General features: G+C 41.0%; 1 protein-coding gene across 5 annotated transcripts; it reads left to right on the top strand.

Moving 5' to 3' along the window:
- The first annotated feature begins 2829 nt into the window (after positions 1-2829).
- NMNAT3 (nicotinamide nucleotide adenylyltransferase 3) lies at positions 2830-21582 on the top strand. 5 transcript variants are annotated; one of them, XM_066193767.1, is made up of 6 exons: positions 2889-2910; positions 6609-6649; positions 10063-10199; positions 15938-16121; positions 19545-19651; positions 20954-21582. In XM_066193767.1, exons 3-6 carry the CDS (start codon positions 10091-10093, stop codon positions 21361-21363), a joined length of 810 nt encoding a protein of 269 aa, XP_066049864.1. In that variant the 5' UTR covers positions 2889-2910; positions 6609-6649; positions 10063-10090; the 3' UTR covers positions 21364-21582. The 5 variants fall into 5 exon arrangements, with proteins under 5 accessions (XP_066049866.1, XP_066049864.1, XP_066049868.1 ...); XM_066193769.1 differs by lacking the exon at positions 6609-6649 and having other exon boundaries at positions 2830-2910; XM_066193771.1 differs by lacking the exons at positions 2889-2910; positions 10063-10199 and adding an exon at positions 3391-3536.
- The last annotated feature ends 145 nt before the right edge of the window (positions 21583-21727 follow it).

Raw genomic sequence — 21727 nt, forward strand, 5'->3', positions numbered from 1 at the left:
TACCCCTGTCCCTAGCTGCTGTGCCCTGCGTTCCTTGTTCCTTGTTCCGTTGCGCCCCACCTCCACTGCTCCCCTATACTTCCACATGGCAACCAGCGGCTCCACCCAGTATGCTAGCAATGCCAAGTCCCATGAGTCTGAGAGACAACAGGAAGACCACCACATGTAGAGCCAGTGAGCCAACATCCAGATAGCTTACCGGACCAGGCTGGGGGACTGACAAGACACCAAGCTATCTGTCAAGCCACTTGGTTTCTTGCTGTGACAGGGACAGGACTCGCTTGAGGTCACCTGCTAGACTTCCAATGAGCCAAGCTGGGAGAAGTCTCCTGTAGGACTCCTGCAAGGTTAGACATCCCGCAGAGCTGCCTTCATCTCCTCCTCCTCGTTGTCCACAGGGAGCTGTGGCGGTGAGCACGACCCCTCAGGCCCCCACCCAAACTGATCAATAAAGGCTTTATACATGGAGAAGAAGGTCTCCTTGCCCATTCCTAACATGAATGGTGCTGTGACTCGGATAAGCAAACCTAAACCACAACAATTATTAATTAATTTACAATTACAAGCCCTAATTCTACAGCCGCAGTCTGCACAACTTATCTAAGACCCTGGGAGTTTTGCATCTCAAGAACTGCATTAAATGCCAAATTTTCTTACAAAAACCGATTCACAACATCTGGAACAACTTTGGCTTGGAATTCCATACTCAGTTTCACACCTTGACATGGGTATTCTGATTTATGTTTTACTTAATACTAATATAAGAGTAACAGAATAACATGTTGCTCCAAACTCCCCCAGAAACTAGGCCAGAAACCCATGAAAATAATTCTGTGATAAAGAGTAGAAGCCAGTCCAGTGATTACCATTCTCTTTAGGTAATTGTCAGAACATTACATGATCCTTCCTTTTGTCTTCATTTGGTTGCTGGAAGACAGGTTTTAATTAGCCCATCTTTCATTATCATTGGGGAACTTTTCTGTGGTCATCTCTTCTTCCCTTGCAGAGGAGCATCTCAGTGCTTCAGCTCTTCTACATTTTCTTGTCTGATACTCATCTCTGCCTACATCATCCTTTTTACAACACTGCACTTCAGGCATGGTTTGCAATTTCACCCACTTCCAGAGGGCTCGGTGGAGAACTCATCTAAGGATCACACCAAATGCTCTATTTGTTACCTTCAGCAAATTATTCTTAGTTCTAAAGCATTTAATTATTAAACACTTTCTTAAAAACTAACGTGAAGTGGAAACCTTATGTTTAAAGGCAGCAAGCCAGAAATGCTTATTTTTACACCTGTGATTCAGTTTACAACAAAACTGGTGAAGGACAGAACCTCAGCCAGCATAAAACAGCTCCCACTGGGATCAGTGGAGCCATATTAATTTGTGCCCACTCACCAGTTCATCCTTAGTTTTTAAACCTGATGCACAAGATTTAACCCTTGGATTAGTTTTCTTTTCTGTAAATGAAATGTTTCCTTCAATAGGGAATCTTGTATATTGACAAAACATGTAACAGTAATTCAAAGTCCAGAAAGAGGAGGTTTTAATCCTAGCTACTACTTTTCAGAAAAAAAGAAAAAAAACTTTATATGCTTATCAAGCCTGGTCAGCCAAAATAAGTGGTCCATTATGCACAGAATGTTGGTGTCATAAAGTTTTTCAAAGTGGACTTTTGTCTCTCAAAGGGAGTTGGTGAATTGCTTTTTCTACAAAGTTGTATATCCTTTTGTAAGAAAGGATTAGTTCAGACACCTTAGTTCGTTTCAAAACTGCCAATCTGGCTTTTCATCAGTATATAATCCCACAGCTTTAAAAAATTAAGCACCTACAGTCTGGACTGCTATGTATAAGAAATTGCTTGTGTAGTCTTTGTCCAACATTCCCCCCATTTTAAACAATGACAAAAGTCACCCTACCACTAACAACAGTAGTTCCCTAATATCTCAATTTGCAAGTTGTAGTCTATGAAAAATGAAACTTTATGTGAACAAAGCAGGACCAAAGACAAGCATGGAAATGTCATGAAGAAATACACAGCCACACACAATTTCAATTCAGTTTCAGCACTGCCACTTTATCCCCCTGAAGTTAAACCTCAAACCTGCTCCCAGTCTGAAGCCAAAGCCCCACTGCCAAAATCATCTCTTGGCCAGCTTTCTGCAAGGGCAACGAAAGATCTGAAGTACATCTCATGGCCTCTGTGCAGGAGTGAAGCTTCATCGCTTGGATGTGCATTTTACACGGTAGAGCTTAAAAATGTATTCCACAATCCTATTTACTTTTTTATCATAATGTCAGACTAGAGGAACATTTGTGTTTCCCTTCAACAGTACAAAACACAGGATGTTCGTGGTGGACTCTAAACCTAACTGGACACATTCTGACATCTCAAGAAACTGGAAAGCAAGAGGGTAATGTGGATGGGAAATTAGGACAAAACAGGGCTGTGTCCCCCAACCATTTGAAAGATCCCAGGGGAAATGCCCCATGGACTCTCCCTTTATTTCAACGAAGCTACAGGACTCCTGTGTCTCCTTTTTGGACGCAAACCTTCGGCGCCGTGAATTATCCAACACATTCATTACACTCCAAGCCTCCCAAGCCGACCTTCCCCACGCTGTCAGCACAATCCCGGCGCTGCAGGGCCCATCCTTAGTAACGGCAGGAAGGCCAAAGTTTGGGAGGTCACCTTCGGGTGACACAATGAAGCGCACCTCCTGTGTAAGGCGGCACGGCGGCCGCTGTGCAGCGGCGCGGGGGGAGGCCGGGCCGCGCGGAGCCAGCCCCCGGGAGCGGTGGGCAGCGCTGCCAACCGCCGGGGCCCCCGCCCGTCCTGCGCTAAGCACAGGAGGAAGGACAGACGGACGGACGGACAGACAGGGGAGGAGGCGGCCGGATGCCGCCGGTAGTCGGGGGTGGCTGCGGCCGCGGGGCGGGGCGGGCGCTGAGGGCGCTGCGGGCGGCGGGCGCGGCGGGCAGGCCTCAAACCCCGGCCGGGGCTGCCGGGCTCGGGAAACGCAAATCCACCACCCCTATAGACACATGCATATGTTATATCTGTATAAATGTGTGTGTGTGTGCGCGCGTGTGTTTAAAACAGCTTTTTTTCCCTTCTCTCCCTTCCCTCCCCCAACACCTAGCCAACTGCAGTGAGAATTAAAGAGGAGAACAGCAGATATGGTTAGGTTTTGTTTATTTCATTCAATCTGGCTTTCACCGCTTAACTCCTCTTTCTCCCCGGCTCTATGAGAGTGCAGCAGCTGCTGTTTGATTTTATAAACGATGCCTGATGTTTGCTTTCTTTAAGCTTTGTAGCAATACACGTGAGCGGTTCGTTTTCCAGGCGTCGTTCGCTGCTCAAGTCTGGTTCCACTGTGTGATTGCACTAGTAAATTGCCTTCGAGCCTTTAACTTCAGGAATGCGAATTTTAGAATTTAGCCTATCTATGACAACCTAATTAGCATCTGGATGATCTCGAAGACCTTTGAGAAGTCCAGAGATGTGTGTGAGGAGCACCGAAGACACAACAGGTGACAGTCTGTCAAAGGGGAGTTTGAGCTTGTGCCTTTTAAAATAATTTAATTAGACCAACTGGGTTTCATAGCAGTGATGATTTCCAAGGATTTAATTCATGCAGCGTTTCAGTTGCTGCTGCTGCGCCTGGAGGAGGTGAAGTTGGCTGGGTGAAGCTGTCAAACCCCACCTGCCTACCCTGGCCCAGCAGGTGCCACTGGAGAACTGCCTCAATCTCACCAGCCAGCTTCATTTCTCTATCTTTTCCCACCACACTCCTGATTTGGGGCAATTACCGCTCAAATAGTTGTGGATGTCATTCTGCTCACCAAGCACTGTGCATTTTTATGAACAATAACTAGTAGAAATGAAGAAATTAGCCATGCAGAGTCACAAAGTATAATGGAGAACTTCAAGAACATAAGAAATGCAGTCCAGCCCCATGATCCGGCACGGGCAGGTCTTGCGCTGTGTTCTGGAAATCCTGTCTTACACTGTGGGTGCTATATATGATTATTTTGCATCTGAGTGTTCTGCAGTAGTATTGCTAGGGGTTTCATTAGCTTTCTGCCTTCTAAAACCAGCTTTATAAGAGCAGATTTTCAAGATTGAAAATGTTTTCTTTACCACTTAAATTTATCTTCCATTTACGTGCAAGCTCAGTTTCTGAGATTTGCCTTAGGATATGCTAAGTGTGTTTTTCTAGTTGAAAGAAAATTACAGAGATGTTGATAGACAAAAGATCACACTGAATGGCTTCTCAACAGGAACTCCTGAAGTTTTAGCAGAAATTTGTTTTGACAGACAGGTTGGTGCTTTCACTAAATCAGCAGTTTGTTTGCTTAAAAATAGGATCCCAGAGTTGCAGTTCTGCGTGAATCCTCTTTTTCTGTAAATCAATATATTGTGCTTTGTGGATGACTGACTCATACATGCAAACAGAAGGAGGACTACTGTCTTTCCTTAAAATAGTTTAGACAACTGTAGAAGGAGGAAAAGCTTATTTATTAGTGTGATACGGGCACAAAGAATAGCGAGATAGTTGAGTGTCAGATCACTGAGTGATCACTGGGGATTACTGGAGCGGTAATTATAAAGATCATACTGTGGGAAATACAAGATACCAGGAGATGATTGTATTCTTTTGGGTTGTGGAAGTGCTGCAAAATTGTGCAGGGGAGTGGTGTTGCGTGAGGCCAGTGAGATCCTGCACTACCCAGCAAACACTGGGTACAAGGTGTTGGCCAGTCCGGTCCTTTTTTACTTATTTTCTGCATGGTTCTGGGTTAGTGGAGTATCACTGGCCTTGTAACCAGATGAAACTGCTACAGAGCTCAATGTCTGAGTATTGTCAAGTGTTTTTTGAGCAGTTAGAATGTAATTAATGCCTTTTGTACAAAATGGAATTATTTCATTGTTTTCTCTAATACAGAAAAAGAACATTAAGGATGTTGTGTTGTGCTTGTCTTTACATGTTTGCTGTTTAAGGGCAGCAGAAAATCCAAAATAACCTCATAATATTTAGTAAATGCAAAAAATAGGGATGTTAAAAATATGGAAGTTTACTGTTGATGTGCACGATGGTGGCTTCTGAATTCTATGATGCTGAGTTGTTGTATTCCTTATTGTTCAGGCAATGGGCAGCCTGCAAGCATGATTATTTTGCAGGTTGATTAAGACTATTAATAACATATAATATTCTTAAAAGTTCTAAGAAAAATATATCATATAGGATATTATCATGGGAGTGTCTCTGTGAATAATTTATTGGCCGGACTCTGGGACCAGACAGTCTTGTGCCCCACTGTGGAATTCTAGTTATAAACTTGAAGAAACTCACAGCCTTAAAAAAATGTGATGTTGACTTGAATTCACAGGCACTGTCTTGTGCATCTTGAGAATATAATCTTTGTAACCTTATGCTCAGCAATATTTCTGCTCAGATTTTTCAGAGTTCGTAATTGTTGAAGGCAATGCTGTGTTCATTGTTAACTGGAGGTTCAATATTTGCATGTATTTCAGGCTGCATGAGTCCTGTGCTCAATTTATTATTTGTGTTTGTTGTGCTTTGTCAGTGTGTACTTTTGGTGGTGTATTTTCTTATTTAGTCCCTTTCAACTGCTGATTCTGTGTAGCAGTGGAGCAGAAAGAGTTGGGATTGGAAGCTGAAAACAGAGAACTACATGCATTCAGAAGGAAAAACTCATTCCAAGTAAATGGAACCATAAGTCATGTTTAGGTTGATTTTAGAGATGTAACGGATAGAGTGGTTTTGTTGGTTCTTCTGTGAAAGGGAATTTCCCCACTGATACAGCCTGAAATGAAGGAATGGCAAGAGTGAAGTGCTGTGCTGTGATTTGAAGGATTATAATCTCAGGAGAGGAGGAGACGCTTCTGAGACACTTCTGCTGAGGCTGCTTTCTCTGGTTGCCACCAGGGCACTTGGAATTTGGGCCACAGGCAGTTTTCTGTGAGGTGACCTGTTAACAGAGAACTTTTTGTTTTGCTGGAAAAATTGCTGCCTGGACAGAGAGGAAGAAGAAGTAGTGAGTACCTCCAAAGTGAGCAGGTCTGGCTCAGGCAAAACCTCCTGTGCATTGTTAAAGGCAGCATTTGTTGTGTTTTGGGCCATCTTCAGTGTTACACGTGAAAAAGCCCAGATGATTTTTATAGGCTTGGATAAATTGCTGCTCTAGTGAATACTGCAGTGAGGAGGGAAGCAGATCTTGGGATTTCTCGGAAGCTGTGATGGGAGCTTGTGTTCTCTGACTAAAAGTCGGGTGGGGGGATTGGAAGGTGCAGCTTCATAGTTCTGATAAGGTGAATCTGAAAAGGAAATCATGTATCCTGTCATGGCTTTCAGTGAAAGTCAAATCAATGGGGCCCACCTGAATCACTGAAATTTAATAATAATATGACTCACCATGTGGCCCTGAAAAAGCTGTTTTGGAGGGTTACAGCATCATATTGGGGTGTGTGTAATATATATGTGCTCCTTGAAAAATCCTTTATGACTGGAGTGAGTAACTTTTTGATGAGTAAATAAAATGCTTCCCCATATCATACATTTTCCATTTTTCCTCACACAGGTACATATGTTCATTATTGAAGGGAAGGTGGGGATTCACAGGTAAATATTTGTCACTGTTGTGGAGGATTGGTTTTGGTGACAGCAAATGCTGGGAACTCACTGGCTGGAGTAACCTCTGTATGGCAGCAGCTCTTTTTATTAAAAGCATGAGAAACTCTCATATCCAGTCATATTTTTAAGGGCTATTTGTGTGCTGTGGCTTGCTATGATTTGGGTCAGCTACTAAATATACTTCTGTTTCCTGACTTTCAAAATCTGTCTTGCAACTCTAATATTGAAGGTGTCACTTGGCGTAACACAGCTGGTCCCAGTGCATCTGCATGAATTTATATGAGGTAATGATTTGGCCCAGTAAAAGAATGGACAGCTTTGAACTTGTTCAAATCTAAATTTCATCTAAATTAATCTAGATTCACCCTCACAGGAGGAGATAACACTTTAATCCTGTGGTAGGATTTGGTTTATTTCTGCTTTTTGCGGAAATGTTCGCTCAAGGGTGAGTGCCTCATAGCATGCACATATCAGTGTCTTGTTCTCCAGTTTACTAATTTAACAGCTCGTGAATCAGACTGTGCTGCTCAGCACTCCATTCTGATGCTGATAATTAATCAGATATGGCTCTAATTACTGACTTTCAGCGGAACCTAACTGTGGTCATCTGTAACGTCATCTGTTGTTGACATATTGTAGGAATATAGGCACCAGGAAAAGAACTTGCAGGAATTATCAAGTGAAAATCATAATGCTTTGTCCATCATTAAACCTTTTTTATATAGCTTGAGTGTGGCCTCCCCATCTGAAGGCCCTTTTCTGCATTGCCACACGGTGTCCCTGTTGTTGGAAGCTTCCCAAAATGCAGACTGGCATTTCTAGGAATTCACTGCTTGCCCAGGGCTGCTGGGACATGTGCCCAGAGAGGGGCACACAGACTCTGTGCTTAAACTTTCCGCAGTGTTTGATTTCTCAAGAGAGCTTAGCTGAAAAATCAGTTAACACTTTTTTTTTTTTTTCTGATACTTCGAATGGTGTTCTAATGATTTAAAACCCCTCAGGTAATTAATACCATTTAAGACAGCAACTGAATCAGAAAGTTTTGTTTCAAATGCTAAAAGTTGTCCTGGATCTGTTGGATAGGTGTAGGGTACACTCTATGGGGGGATAGTAAAATAAAAACACTGATTTATAAAAAAAATAATAATAAATCCATATGTATGTACGGGGTGTTTTTGAGTTTATAGATGTAAAATACCTTGTAAAATATTTTTCATTACGTGTTTATTTACTATTAGTACAATCTTAGTTTGTTTTGGGTTTTTTCTGTTTTCTTTTTTGGTTTTGTTTTTTCTTTGTTTGTTGGTTTGTTTGGTGGTGGTGGTGGTGGTTTGATTTTTGAGTTTCCATTATCAGCAATGTAAAGTTATCACTGAAAATCACAGGTTGAAGTCTTTCCCTGGAGTTTCCAGGTATAAATGAGTAAGAGTCCAACATCTTTGTTTCAGGTGAGAAATAGAGGAGTCTGGAGAATTAAAAGCAAAGCAAAAGAAATAATTCAGTTGAGATGGCAAATAAAGGAACAGCTATGGAAATATAAACTGCACTTGATCAGAGCAGTGGGAGCTCCATTCAGATGCTGATGTTTTGCTCAGTTTCAGGGCAGAAACACCTTCCCCCATACAATGGAGATACATTTACAGAATTGCTGATACTGAACAAAAGAACATTTTTGTGTTTTTTCTGAATAAAGAAGCTGTAGATTTTGCATACAGTTTTAATGTGTGAGTTTTTGTGTCTGCACAGGGACAGTAAACCAGAGGAGAGAGCAGGGTGCAGCGAAAGGAGATTCCTCCAACTGCTTCCATTACAGACCATAAAACTGTTGCCGACTTTCAGTGGCTCTACAGCCAGCAAGTCTTTTCTCCCCAGTATGTCTCCCCTGCTATGATGAAAGGTGTGAGAAATGAGGAAAGTAGAATAAAGACATTATAAAACAATTGTATTCAGTACTAGATGCTGGAGGTACAGATAGCACTCAATGCTTCAAGGAATTTACTTAGTAAAAAGGTTCAATGTCAAAGGTTCAAAAAGTCACAAATTACAGTATTACCACTTGTTGCTTGGTGCACTGAGTGCTGTTCCATGGTATGGTCCCAGTCTTCAGGTTGTAAATCCTCCATAAATGAAGTGGTCTTGTTGGCATCTATAAAACATTGACTTGACATGGATTTAACCATTATTATTATTTTTTTCTAAGTCAGAGAAAGGGGAGGGGGAAGGGACTGTAAGAACTGGGAACAGGAAGAGGTGGGCTCTGAGCTACAGGTACAGTGCAGATGGAGAATGAGATTTGGCTGATCAGAACACACAGTCTGCTGGGTTTGGTCTGTTGTCCCAAGACTGAATTCTAAAATTTGGGATGCAGGTGTCTCCTGTAGGAAACCTGTTCTGTTTGATGGGAAGGGCTGGAGGCCAGGGGGAGGGAAAAGAGTGGTGTTTGTATGATACACAGGTGTGAGCAATGTAGAGACTTCAAATTCTAGGAAGACTGAATTTGCAAATGTGGATGTGGATGTGGGACACAATTGTTTTTATCATGCCAGTTGTATCCTGGATTAATTTTAAAAAGAGTTATGCAAGTAAATAGCTCCAAGCACCGTAGATTGAAACTGATTTTTGCTACATTTTCAGTAGATGACTGACAGTTTAACCAAATTATATCAGGGTTGTTTGTAAACACCCCTGCAAGGCTCCTCACAGCCTTGCTCCCTACCCATTCCCCCTGTTCACAGCTTTTTAATGCTCTGGGGATTTCCTGACACAGCTGTGCTTCCTCTTCCCTGCTGCTCCCTGTTGTTGGTGGACTATGCATTGCTCTGCAGTCCAACAGAGGAACCACACAGGCCAATGCTGATAATCTGGCTGGAAGTGTTTGCCAGCTGGCTGACCCCCAGTGCTGCCTGCCCATCTCCAAGGAAGTCACACCTTAGGACTGGGTGTTGCACATGAGGTTTTGTTGTGTGTTGCAAAGGTTCGTTGTAAGAAGTTATTTTTACAAAAAATAAAATCAGATTTTGTAGCAGACCTGTGGATTCCAACATCATCAATGGCCACAAAGGCAGAACAAAACCTTTCTCTTGAATAAAAGCAGGTTAAAAATTAAAAATAAGTAAAAAATTGTCAGGTTTTAATAATAAGATTCTAAATTTCTAGAGGTATGGTCTATCCATGTCTGTGTGTGGGGATGCAGAATGTGTTGGTGTTCTCCTAATTAATATCCAGGAACAGCTGTGTTCCTGAGCAGGCAGGTGCTGAGTGCTGGGACAGGACTCATCTCTGGACACTGCACTGGTGCTCCAGGAACACCCAGTTCTGGAAACAGCTCCTTTTAGTTCAGGAACCAAGGGCAGACTGCTCTTTCTCAACTTTGTCTTTTGTTTCAATTTTTTTTTCTTCAGGGAGGAGGTGTAATGTTTTGCTGTCAGGATGAGGAGCAAGATCCCTGTCATCCTCCTGGCCTGTGGCTCCTTTAACCCCACAACCAACATGCACATGCGTTTGTTTGAGCTGGCCAGAGACCACCTGCACCAGACAGGTCAGTGAGGGCTGGGAAAAGCAAGAAAGAGTTTTAATACTCACTTAGATCAGCTCTTTAGAGCTGGGTTCATTTTAGTATTCTTTACTGACATTAATGTAAAGCTTTCATGAGGTATTCAGTATAGAAAGTCTAGTATGACCTCAGTGTATAAGCAAGTATAATGAGTGTTCATGCAAAGAGAGGAAAAGTTTGAGGATCCTGTTCATGGCACTGGCTGAAGTTTGTGAAATAATATGGTTAATAGTTTTGAAAGTTAGGAAAATCATTTATGTTCCAATTTCATGTTTTTATGATACAATGTTTTTTAATATGAGGAGGAGTTGCAGGTAGCAGTTTTGACAGCTGGGGGAAACTGGAGAAAAGATGAAATGTTAATTATTCATTATCTGTCTTCACTAAGAGGGACTTAATCTGTCCTAGAAAAAGATCAGAAAAGCGAGATGCCATCAGGCTAGAATGTTTTGGCAACAAAAGAGCAAGATGGTAACATCAGGAATTTAAGAAAGAATCAGAAATGCTACTGAAAAGCCTGGAACTCTAAGCTTGAGCAGCTCCTTAGTTGCTCAGAGATGGTTTTGGGGTTTTTTTGTTTGTTTTTTTTTTTTTTCATCTGGCAGCTAAAATATGCACTTATGTTTCTGGAAGTGGTTGGGAGGGAATCTGACAGAGAAGTTCCTAGGGAGGAGGTTCAGTAGGAACCTGAACAGCAAATAATAGTAAAAGGAATTTGGCTGTCAAATTGAGCAGGGAGGGAGAACCTGGGAACCCACTGATAGCACTCTCCAGTAAAAGCAGCAGCTGCATACTCAGAATATCCTGTGAGGATACTTTGACTGTCATAAGGAGGAATTAAAGAGCTGCTCTGTGGGCAGCCTCTACAAGTCTCTGTTTTCCTAGAACTAAAATTGTTTTGTTGCTCCTGCTGGACTGGAAATAAAGGATTAAAAACAGATTTTAATTGACTTTTTTTCACTGTAGTTTTATAACTGATTCTGCTGCCCGGGTATGCAAAGAGTAGAAAGGCAATATGAGACCAACTGGTAATTCTGTTTAGGTCATAAATTATATTCCTGTAACATTTTTCTTTGCATTTAAAGAAGGACTGAACTGGGAAATGAATTATTATTCTGTCTGAAACAATTTAATGTCTGGTCTGCTCCAGGGTCAGTTTAGAAAGACTCCACCCCTTGCTGAGGGCATTTTACTTAAAGTCTAGTGAAAATCATATTAAAAATGAAATTTTGAAAGGTTGAAATGGAAATTGTGCATTACATTACACCTGATGTCAATGCCTAGTTCTAGATAGGGTTTGACTTGCCTTTTGGCTTCTTATTTTAATTTGTGAAGCCTTACAAGTACAAGGGCTTTCTGCATTAAAGAATCGTTCTTTGGTGTCTGGGTTTCCTAAGTGCTGTCTTTGCGCTTTCTGAAAACTTAACCCAGCGTGGCAGCAGTCAGAATCCTCATAATGCAGAAGTTTTACCCATCCCGAGCAGAGGTGGCTGTATCTGTAGGAACTCCAAGAGCAGATGTGTGTGTTTGGATGTGTGGGTGCACAAATCCCACAAATCTATGGCCCCTCCTCGACAGGGAACATAGTTTCTCAAGCAGAAGGGGTTGGCAGTGTGCTGTAAAAATGGTTGATTCTGGATGCCTGTTTTATAGCAGAACCATTCCTACCCAGGAAGTTAATTGCTCATTCTCGTACGGTTTTAGCCCTGTTTCCACTTCTGGGATAATGCAGGGAAGGAGAGGAGAAATTGGAGCTTATTTGCTGAGAAGAAGCAGCAGCTGCAGCCTGGGAGCTGATGGAGGGACTGGAGAACAGAGGTTATCTGACTTGAAGCAGCAGTGATTCCCTTATCAGAGGGAACAGTGCACCTTGGAGCTGACATCTGCATTGGATACCTGAAATGAGTGAGGAATTAATTAATTAGTGTGAGAGACTTGTTTCCTAGGCTTGGGAATGGTTCATCCTCCTGCTGCTTCAGTAGTGCTGCTCCATCACAAATCAGGCTGAAATGATGCGTTGGGCCACAGCTTGGCTGGAGTTCAGTCACCAGCCCTAGAAGTGTTCAGAGGTCGTGTGGGTGTGACACCTGGGGACATGTTCTAGTGCTGGGTTACTGGTTCGATCTTAGAGGGCTTTTCCAACCTCATCAATTCCAGGATTCTGTGACTTCAGAGGCAGGTTTCACTGCCATGAATGACATGACTATCCCTGATGTGCATTCTGACTGACATCTCTAGTAATTCTGTCTGCCAGCTTTTTGTACATCATGTCAGTTTCTAATGCTGCCTAATCCTATTTTTCATACGTCCCTATTTTAAGTAAGATATTTTATTGGTTTTCTGATACTTTAAGTGCCGTTTCATTGCCACATGTCAAGTAATCCATCCTGTTTCTTTTAATATCAGCCAATAAATCTTGTCATGCTGCCTTTTAAATACAACACACATAGGTGTGTGTGCCTGAATGACTCAAATCATTCTCTTTATCTGAATTTTCTGTCTACTCATTTGAACTTGGCACTTTACACATCCTCAGACACAGCTGAAATTTTCTCAGATCCAGTCCCTTGTTTTAAAATTGTTTTTTGAAACTTGCAGTGACTGTGGCAGATGCCTTTAGAGTCTATTAATACCTAATGTCAGGCACTTTTTCTTCTCTGTGACTGTATTCCTCATTTGACCATGAGACCAAAGAAATAGTACTAGAATCAATCTCTCTGAGATATCTGTAATCTTGTTTCTCAAGTGTTGCCGGTGGAGGATGCTTACATCCCCGAGTTTCCAGGTGAGACCAAAAGGGATGGAGGGCAAAGGGGGAGAGTGTGAAAGACAAGATGTTTTATCTGTGGCAAAACAAATGCGAGGGGTAGGTGAAGGGTAATGAGTTATTATCTTACAAAAACTGGGGAAAATGTGACGCCATTTATGGGTTCTGTCAAATGCATTCCTGTTCACTGGGTAGGGTAACACCAGGAAGCTGCAGAGCTTCTCCTGTGGGATTTTCCCTTGACACTTAGTGGAAAATGAGTAGTGAGCAAGAGTTAAATGTGTGGAAGTGTTTCATTTATTTGCTTTTCTGTAGTGGTTATTTATCTTTATTATTTACTTCTGGCATAATTTTTCCCAGTGAAAACCAGACTTACTACCAGAATAAATTAATCTTTAGAAGCCCCACCAAAATACATAAACAATTTTGTATGAAATTGGCATTTGATAAATTAGCTTTAATATTAATAAGCTAATTAGCATTACAATTTGTGTTGTGTTTGTGACAGTTTACAGTGATACCTTATAACAGAAAACTAAAAACCGATTTTTCCTTAATAATCTGCTTTAACATGTTTGAGGGACAGTCTTTGTTTCATTACTTTTGTTATGTTTAGTTTTCTGAGCACTGGCCAGTTCTCCTAAACAGTTGTTAAAAAATATAAATTCATAACAAGAGGAACTTTATTACAGCTTTTGGTAGGTATATTTTGAAAAACGAAGCCACTTGAGGGCCTGGAGGATTTTTACCACATATTTAGGACAGGCAATAATAACATACTACATGATGAAAACAAACAGGCTTCCAGAGAAATAGAATTTGAAGATAACTCTGGACCAAGGATGGGTTGAAGCAACCTGTAATAATTTATAGGAGAGAGAGAAGAGAATTGCAGTGGACATTAAGAAAAGCCCAGGGTGACAGAATTTAATGATTTCCTCTTCGCATGCCTGCCAAAACTGAGGGGCATATTTGAACCGGTGAACTTTTGAATTACTGAATAGGAAACAAGTTATTTGGAGCCAGTAATAATTTTTTTTCATATATTTTGGCTGCTAAAACTCGTGTTTCTATGTGGAAGGCTCTCGTGCATCCTGTTTGCACAATGCTGGGTTTCTCAGTTGTGAATCTTCACAGGTCATTCCTGTGTTTGACTTTCTTAAGTGTTACCAACCTTGATTTTTCTTTTCCAGTTGGTTTCATTTCTGCTTTGCAACAAGCTGATATGGCACCAGAAACTCTTATCTCATCCCATTTATGCAGCTCTAGGACAGACTAGAGACTGAAATCTTTCCATCTTACAAGGATCTGGCAGACCCATATCATTCTTGGTTCGCATGAGCGTACAGAAGTACGATTTTTTCATTTAACATATTCTTCTAAGATATAAGGGAACAACTTATATCTGTGGAAACTTAAAGAAACTGAAACATGGAAAATAAAATCATCACGTATGAAAAACCTTTTAATGAGGTTAACACAGTAGTGAATTCAAACTACAGTTTCCTTCCCTTTGAACAATAAATTAATTTAAACTGTAATTTCTTTCCCTTTAAATGACAACTTGTTGTAGCACTGTATAATACCAGAGTACAAGAGAATAATTGTTCTTCATAAGTCAAGTGGAATTATTTCCAATTTCAAATCAAGAGATGGACTTTATTATATACACATCTTTACATGATTCTGGAAAATTTTATCTTGCTCATTTTGCCTGTAATGAGAATATTTTAAAACAGAGGATGGTTTGAACTGTCATCTTAAGAGGATGTAAATCTCAGTGAATCTTAATGCTGGTTTTTTAAGCCAAATTCTTTTGAAAGTTCTTTTGAAAATTTTATTACATCAAAATAAATGTGACATTGCTAGAGCATCATGTAAGAATATTAAATTGTCATGTGCTTGCATCAGAAATGTCAGGGGTATTGTTTTCCTTACAAAGCAATAAAGGTAGTATGCTGCATTGAAGTTTCTTAGTTAAAATAATTGAATCAGAAAAAAGGAAGAGGATTTTTTTCCTCTTCAGTATCATATTTATAATAGTTATTTAAAATGCATATGTTACATTAGAAATAATTTTGTTCATTTCTGTTCAGTTGAAACACTCCTCATCTCCTCTCAATTTTTCAAGGCTTGCAGCTTATGGTGGTGCTTTGTTTTTCTTTCCTGATTTGGGGCCAGAACTGCAAAATCTAACCAGTCTGCTATGTTAATGATTATGGTGTGTTTTATGGGGGTTTTCTACCCTTAAATAAACCCCTTTCTACCCAGGGGCTTATTGTCAAATGTATTTAACATGGTCAGCCAGATAGAAAAGCATTCAGTGGCTGCTGAGCTAATATGTGGAACACAGTGCTCCAATCTCATTTTAGACTCCACTAGCCCCATCTTTGTGCTTGAATCTTCTGATTTGTCTGAAGCACATCAATCGCAGATGCTGTAATATGCAGTAATTTTTGCTTTAACACAAAGAAAAGCACAATGATTCTGATAAATAACAATGATCAGATCTTTAAGAACAAAGAAGTGGTCAGTTAAGTCATTCTTTGCTTTGGCAATATCAAAGCTGTACCAACCGGACTATGAAACTTCATTCTATCTAACAATTTTGATAGTTTGCAACATCAATTATGACTATGTCCAGGTGGCTTAAAATTGTCTGTTTACCCATCTTTTCTTTTTGGGTCATTTATTAGGATAAAAATAATAGTAATTGTGAGCAGTTCACAGAGGAACAGCCGGTTTGCATTTTAATTTTGTAATTGCTGGGAATGGATTAAAAACAAAACCCAAATCAAGTTGTTCATAGCATCTTAAAACATTGACGTTAACCATGGAAGTTATCCTTTGAAGAGATTGGAGTAGGTGAGCTCCCAAGGCCCTATCCACCCTAAATCTTCAAGATTCTGTGAATGGGTTTTAATTTTCTTTTTTTGTTTTCTTTTTTTTCCCACAGGAAGATACCAGGTGATTGGAGGCATAATGTCTCCTGTCAGTGATAAGTATGGGAAGAAAGGCTTGGTGTCAGCAAGGCACCGGGTGGCAATGGCCAAACTGGCCCTGGAGACATCTGACTGGATTCGGGTGGATCCCTGGGAGAGCGAGCAGGACACATGGACAGAGACAGTGAAAGTATTAAGGTGATTACATTATCTTCTTCCTGTCTTAATGAAATGACTGACTGCCAAAAATCTGCCAGGCTGCCACATCAATGCACAGAACTTGTTCTTCTAAAACACCAAGGCAAGTCAGAATTCCCCACCAGGAATCTTTCATTTGCTTTCCCCAGACCTGTGCAATAACCATGGTACTGCCCTTGTGTCCTTCAAGTAGTTGAATGCATGTGGGAAGCCTCTGCAAAATGATGGCCAGTGCTGGGTTCTGCAGGAAAAGTTCCTGCCTCTCAAGTTGCCTTTCTTGGGCATAAGTCTCTAAGCAGGTAATAGACTGTGATCAGAAACTAAGAGAGTTCACAAAAGATTCTGTTCTTCAGGAGCATCTCTGTTCCAGATTAGCTATGGTAGCAGTATTATGCCTCCAGGTTTATCTGTTCATGGATCCTTGTAAAGTTTTCCTATTAACTCTAATGGTAAATTAAGCCTAAGCCCCTAACTGCTGATGTTTTCTTCAAAATCTCGGAGTTTACTGTGGTTTTGTGCTGGGAGGAGAAGTTAAACAAGTTTTCCAAAACTCGATGCAAGAACCTTGAAACATGTCTTTTCCATACGGTGATAAATGCATATGGGACAGTGTGTGAAAACACAAACTTCTTGTGCTAAGTGCTCTTTGGAAAAGGTGCTGCAGAAGGTAACAGATACCATTAAACTGAAAGCCTTCATGGAAGTCTATAGCAAATGTGCTGTAAGAGCTATCACTGATTCTTCATTTTTATCCTCATTTTCTAGGTTACTTTTTAAGTGGAAACAGGCATTCAAAGCTCTAAATTGTGCCCTCCAACAGCTGCCCCAAAAGCTCTTGTGGTTCTGTGAAAGCAGTTAAAAGCCCGACCTGTTACTTTACAAAAGCATCCATAAGAATTCGCTACAAACTTACAAGACAAAGTAGAGCCTTTTAGATCCCCTTTTATTTGCTTCCCTGAGGGAACACAGACATCCAGTTGCTCCTTTTGCCCCTTCCCTCCAGGCAGCAGAGCAGGATCAGAGTGGGAGGTTTTCTATCTTTGCAGGAAACTCTTCTTTCTCTAATCATAACTGTATGTCCCAGTGTGAGAAGTCACCAAGTGCTGTCCTAGGTATTGCCTGGGTATGGGACTTTTGTCCTAAACTTCAGTTCAGTCAAACCATTTTCCTCTGGAGAAGCAGTCCCAAATCTTACAGATCAGGTGATCCTACTTTGGTCTTGCACAGCTCCAACCGAAGTAAGTACTGCTTCCAAGATTGGGTTTATAAATTATAAATCCACTTCAGAGTTCTTCAGGATGAGAGATCCAGTAAGTAAAAGCTATCTGTATAATTTTCTGCACAGGCGATGTAGTATGAACAGCCAAACTTCCCATCTGCTTAGAAAATGAACTGCTAGTTTTATTAATAAATCCACAAAATGTTTAAATGGCTGCTTGTTAAGGAGAGAAATGAGCTTAAATCTTGTGTATTAATGAGCTGAACCAGTGCCATAATCTGGTGCTGAACCTTGTCCTTTGAATGGGGAAGCAGAATTCTGAAGAAATACAGATGTTTGTGCTTTACACTGCATTTTAAGTGTCACAGGTGAAAAAAAAGAGATAAAAAAGACCTGGCTTTAGCAGATTCTTACTAAGTATAAACAGGCAATGGTTTATTGTAGAGTTGTTCTTCACATGCTTCCAAAGCTAATCTATAGGTTCTTCACTCCTCAAAACACCAAGGACTAACTGCTGCCTTTACTATAAACTCCCTCAGGTAGGAAGCTTCAGTACCAATAGAAAGAGATTTTCCTATTGCAAGGCAGAGGAAATCATTACTGTACCTAAATGTCTCTTCTTATCAGTAGTTTGAGTTGTACACTTAACTGCAGTAGAACATTTAGCGCTGAAACACGAATGGCCTTTTCCTACAGTACTTGTTTAAACTGAGTGCGATAAAAATGTCACATTTCATCAAAACCTGTGGATTTTGTAGAGGATCCCAAGTAGTTGTGACATAAAAGAATTTTAAGCAGGAAAGCTCAAATCCCACTTATGGCAGTGCTATTAAATGAGTATGGAAATCTTGGAGACTACCCCAAGGCTTTTCTTAGAGAGGAGGAGGGAACACAATAGAGCTGTTTTCCACTTAGCTGCAGTTTGTGAGTATTCCTAGACAAGGAAACAGTATTGTCAGTAGGCAAAGGACTGCATTCGTTGCTCCTGTGGATTTGATTGGCATGCAGCTATAATGCAGAGTAATTAAAAATTGGCAAAGATCTGCATTACCTAACTTCTGTTGAGTTGTACTTGTGATTTAGCTCTATAGTTACTCAAAACTTCATACACAGTTCAGGAAACACTACAGAAGCTGGCAGATGGGTTTGTCCTTTTTGCTGTATCTAAAAGTAACGCGACCCCACTTGCTCCAGCCCTTGATCTGCTGAGCAGATCCGGGGCAGCTCAGATTTTGCAGTGTTTGTAACGTTGATCCTTCAGGGAGCTCTTTGCCAAACGTCCTTGTTTTTGAATCCTGGCCCAAGAATGTCAGAGCACAACACACAGTTGGTGTGCTTGGTTATACATAGCACCAGCCTGTTTACTGCAAGGCGGGGTTAAAATTAGACGTGTGGGAAGGCACAGACCAAGCTCCTAGTGCCCGTTCTCTGCTGCCATATATGCCTCACCTCTTGGCTGTGCAGTTTCTCTGGCCAGTTGCTGAGCATCAGAAATCAGTGGAGGCTGCTTTGCAGGCTGGCTGGGTGTAGGTTCTTGACACATATTCCTTATTCCTGTGGCTAAAGTGTTTGCATGATTTGAAGAGTGTACTTCTAAATCACTAACGTGAATTCCTTCCTTACACCAGACATTCCAAGGGTCAGCTGGGGCTTTGTACACGCACTGGATTGAGACTGTTCCTTGGAACTCAGAACCTTTTGTTGCTGCAGTTGGATAAGACCTGATAGTCACTGTGGCTCTATATGCGCTACACAGAAATTGGACACAGCCTTGATTCTTTGTCTGCTTGTCCTGCCTGACCAGGTGCTTGTATTCTTGAGGCAATGTCGGCTTGCGGAAATATGGGCAGTGCTTAGGCCTGGCTCAGGATGGTGCAAGGCAGGGGCTGTTCTAAACCAGCAATGCTGTGCTGATTTGGAGGGAAAAGGCCACTACCATGAGGTAGCCATACCAGTGTGGTAGAATTTCAAAAAGGATTTACAAGCCAGAATGCCGTTAAGGAGATCGCCTGTGAATTCCACAAAATGTAACTACATTGATACTAATCTCATGGCAGAATGAATGTGCCAAATTCTAAACAAATGGTACTCAAATCCAAAGGGCATAAAGGTAGACCCTGTTCTGTTCTGGAAAATGCCAGGTAATCACTTTGTTGCATCTCTGAGAGGATCACCTCACACAGAAGCCTTTATTTTATATGTAGGCACCATTATAATGAAGCACTCAGAGCGTTCCAGTCCAAGGAGTTCATGAGAAACAAACATCCCACAGAAAGCTCTACCGGGGATTCCCTTTCTTGCCAGCAACCAGGTTGGTTCATGACTATAAACATAATGCTGTGTTTAGCATTAAAAACTGTACAGCTTTACCAGATTAGTAGTGAGAAAATTGAACATAATAGCTGGTGAGTTTTGAGGGTTTGAGCTGTGTCCCAAAACCAAGCCATGCTAAATGCCAACATAACTGCTGGGGCAGTTGTTTTGTAATAGCTCCCACACAGATAGGAGATGCTGGACTTGTATCAATTCTTGGTTTTATAAGCATCTCTTTAGCTCTGTCAGAGATGTACGTTGTGGCTCTGCTTGTTTTGCAAAGCACGGAATGCATTAATAAAAAATATGAAAAGTACAGGATTACTTAGAATTCTACTTCTAGTGTTAGACAATGGACAAAATGTATGGATAGCACAGCAGTGATGCTGCCATGTTGATGTTTGCTGGTCAGAAAAGCTCCTGTTGGCAGTAGAGGCACGGCAGGCTCTGGAAACAATGTCAGTTTTCAGTTTCCTGTCTAGTCCTCTTCCCTAGCCCCATGGTTTACCAGGATGCTGCTGGATTTTTGATACATTGCCTTTTTCCTCTAGTGTTGTAGCATCTCTTGGACGTGAATAATGCATTTCAGTTGTTCCTGGTTGTTGAGGATTTGTATCTTTACAGTTGGTGGAGGAATCACGCTTTTCACGCATCATCACTGGAACATTTCTTACATTCTGAATCTATCCTTTAAGGTGTTTGTAGAAGACTTGCAGATGTGCTAACCATCTAATAAGTGTAAAGTGAAGGCAAACCTCCATCCTTTCCCTTCATTTCACATGTCTGTGAAACTACCTGGTCAATGTTTGTCCAGCGCGTAGGTGGAATAATGATGAGTGGTATGGAAGAAGTTGTGCTGAGGAAAGAGTTCTGTGCTGGGGCTTAGGCAGGGAACGGCAAGTAAGAAATAGAGGCAGTAAAGAACAGTAGGGCAGGTTGGTGTGGAGTAGCCAGGTTCAAACAAGTCTAATCTTTGTGCTAAAGTATTTCTCTTTATTTGCTTCTTTCCCTTTTTTGGATTGCTTGAGTGGAGTAAAAATTCTCTAACTGTGTACAGATAATATTCAATATGCTTTGAGTGATGATGAAGCAGGTGATAAAGTAATTGTTACCAGACACATGAAAACTGAAACTGAATTTTTCTTGCAACTTTCTGAAAAAAGGTCTGGAGTGAAGGTAAATGATTTTAAAAAGAAATTTAAAAAAAAATAAAATGATGAGTTAAAACCGATTTTAAGTATAAACTTCCTAGAAGACTGAGAAAGGATAAGACATCTGTTTTTTGCTTTTGTCTTTCCAGTTCTACCAGAATTAAAGCTGCTCTGTGGGGCTGATTTTCTACAGACATTTAAGACACCCTATCTCTGGAAAGAAGAAGACATCAAAGAAATAGTGGAACAGTTTGGTTTGGTCTGCATTAGCCGGGCTGGCTCTGATCCATCTCAGTTCATCCAGGAATCAGACCTTTTATCTAAATTTCAGCACAATATTTTTCTAGTGAGAGAGTGGATCCAGAACGAAATCAGTGCGACACAGATCCGCTCTGCCCTGTGCAGAGGGCTGAGTGTGAAATATCTCATCCCAGACTCTGTCATTGCCTACATTGCACAGCACAACGTCTACACGGCAGAGAGTGAGCGCAGGAATGAAGGGCACCTGGTGCAGCCTCTCAGGCTGCACAATGCAACAATAAACCCTTTGAGGGACTGATTTCTGCACTGTGTGCCGTGTCAGACCAGGAGCTTTGTCATGTAGATTTCTTGAGAAATTATTTCTTATGAATAATGAAGGCAAAGTCCAAAATTTCTTGAAATCGTGTGGTGTTTTAAATCCATGTATCTGTGTGTGGTAGTGCTCAAGAAAATTGGGATGCTCAGCTGTAAAGCTTAAAATACACAGCAAACAGCTTCCTTGTGAAAATAAAGGAGATCTTTACAATAAATATTCTTAGTATTTCTGTAATTTCAATAAGTCAGTAAATATGACTTAAGGGTCAAGCACAGTACTTTCCTAACTTGTAATTCTGCAATCCTTACTGTTCTAAAACAGCAAAATACAATGAACCATAATTTGA

Source organism: Chamaea fasciata, unplaced genomic scaffold (genome assembly GCF_029207755.1).
Source record: "Chamaea fasciata isolate MVZ Bird 193981 ecotype frontalis unplaced genomic scaffold, bChaFas1.0.hap1 SCAF_11, whole genome shotgun sequence".
Lineage (NCBI taxonomy): Eukaryota > Metazoa > Chordata > Aves > Passeriformes > Sylviidae > Chamaea > Chamaea fasciata.

What these genes read in the sequence shown, in the direction of transcription:
- NMNAT3 (XM_066193769.1), top strand. Translation starts at nt 10,091, where the DNA reads ATGAGGAGCAAGATCCCTGTCATCCTCCTGGCCTGTGGCTCCTTTAAC. An exon ending in AGACCACCTGCACCAGACAG is followed by an intron (nt 10,200 to 15,937) that starts GTCAGTGAGGGC and finishes TTTTTCCCACAG; the next exon opens with GAAGATACCAGGTGATTGGA. An exon ending in GAGACAGTGAAAGTATTAAG is followed by an intron (nt 16,122 to 19,544) that starts GTGATTACATTA and finishes TTTTATATGTAG; the next exon opens with GCACCATTATAATGAAGCAC.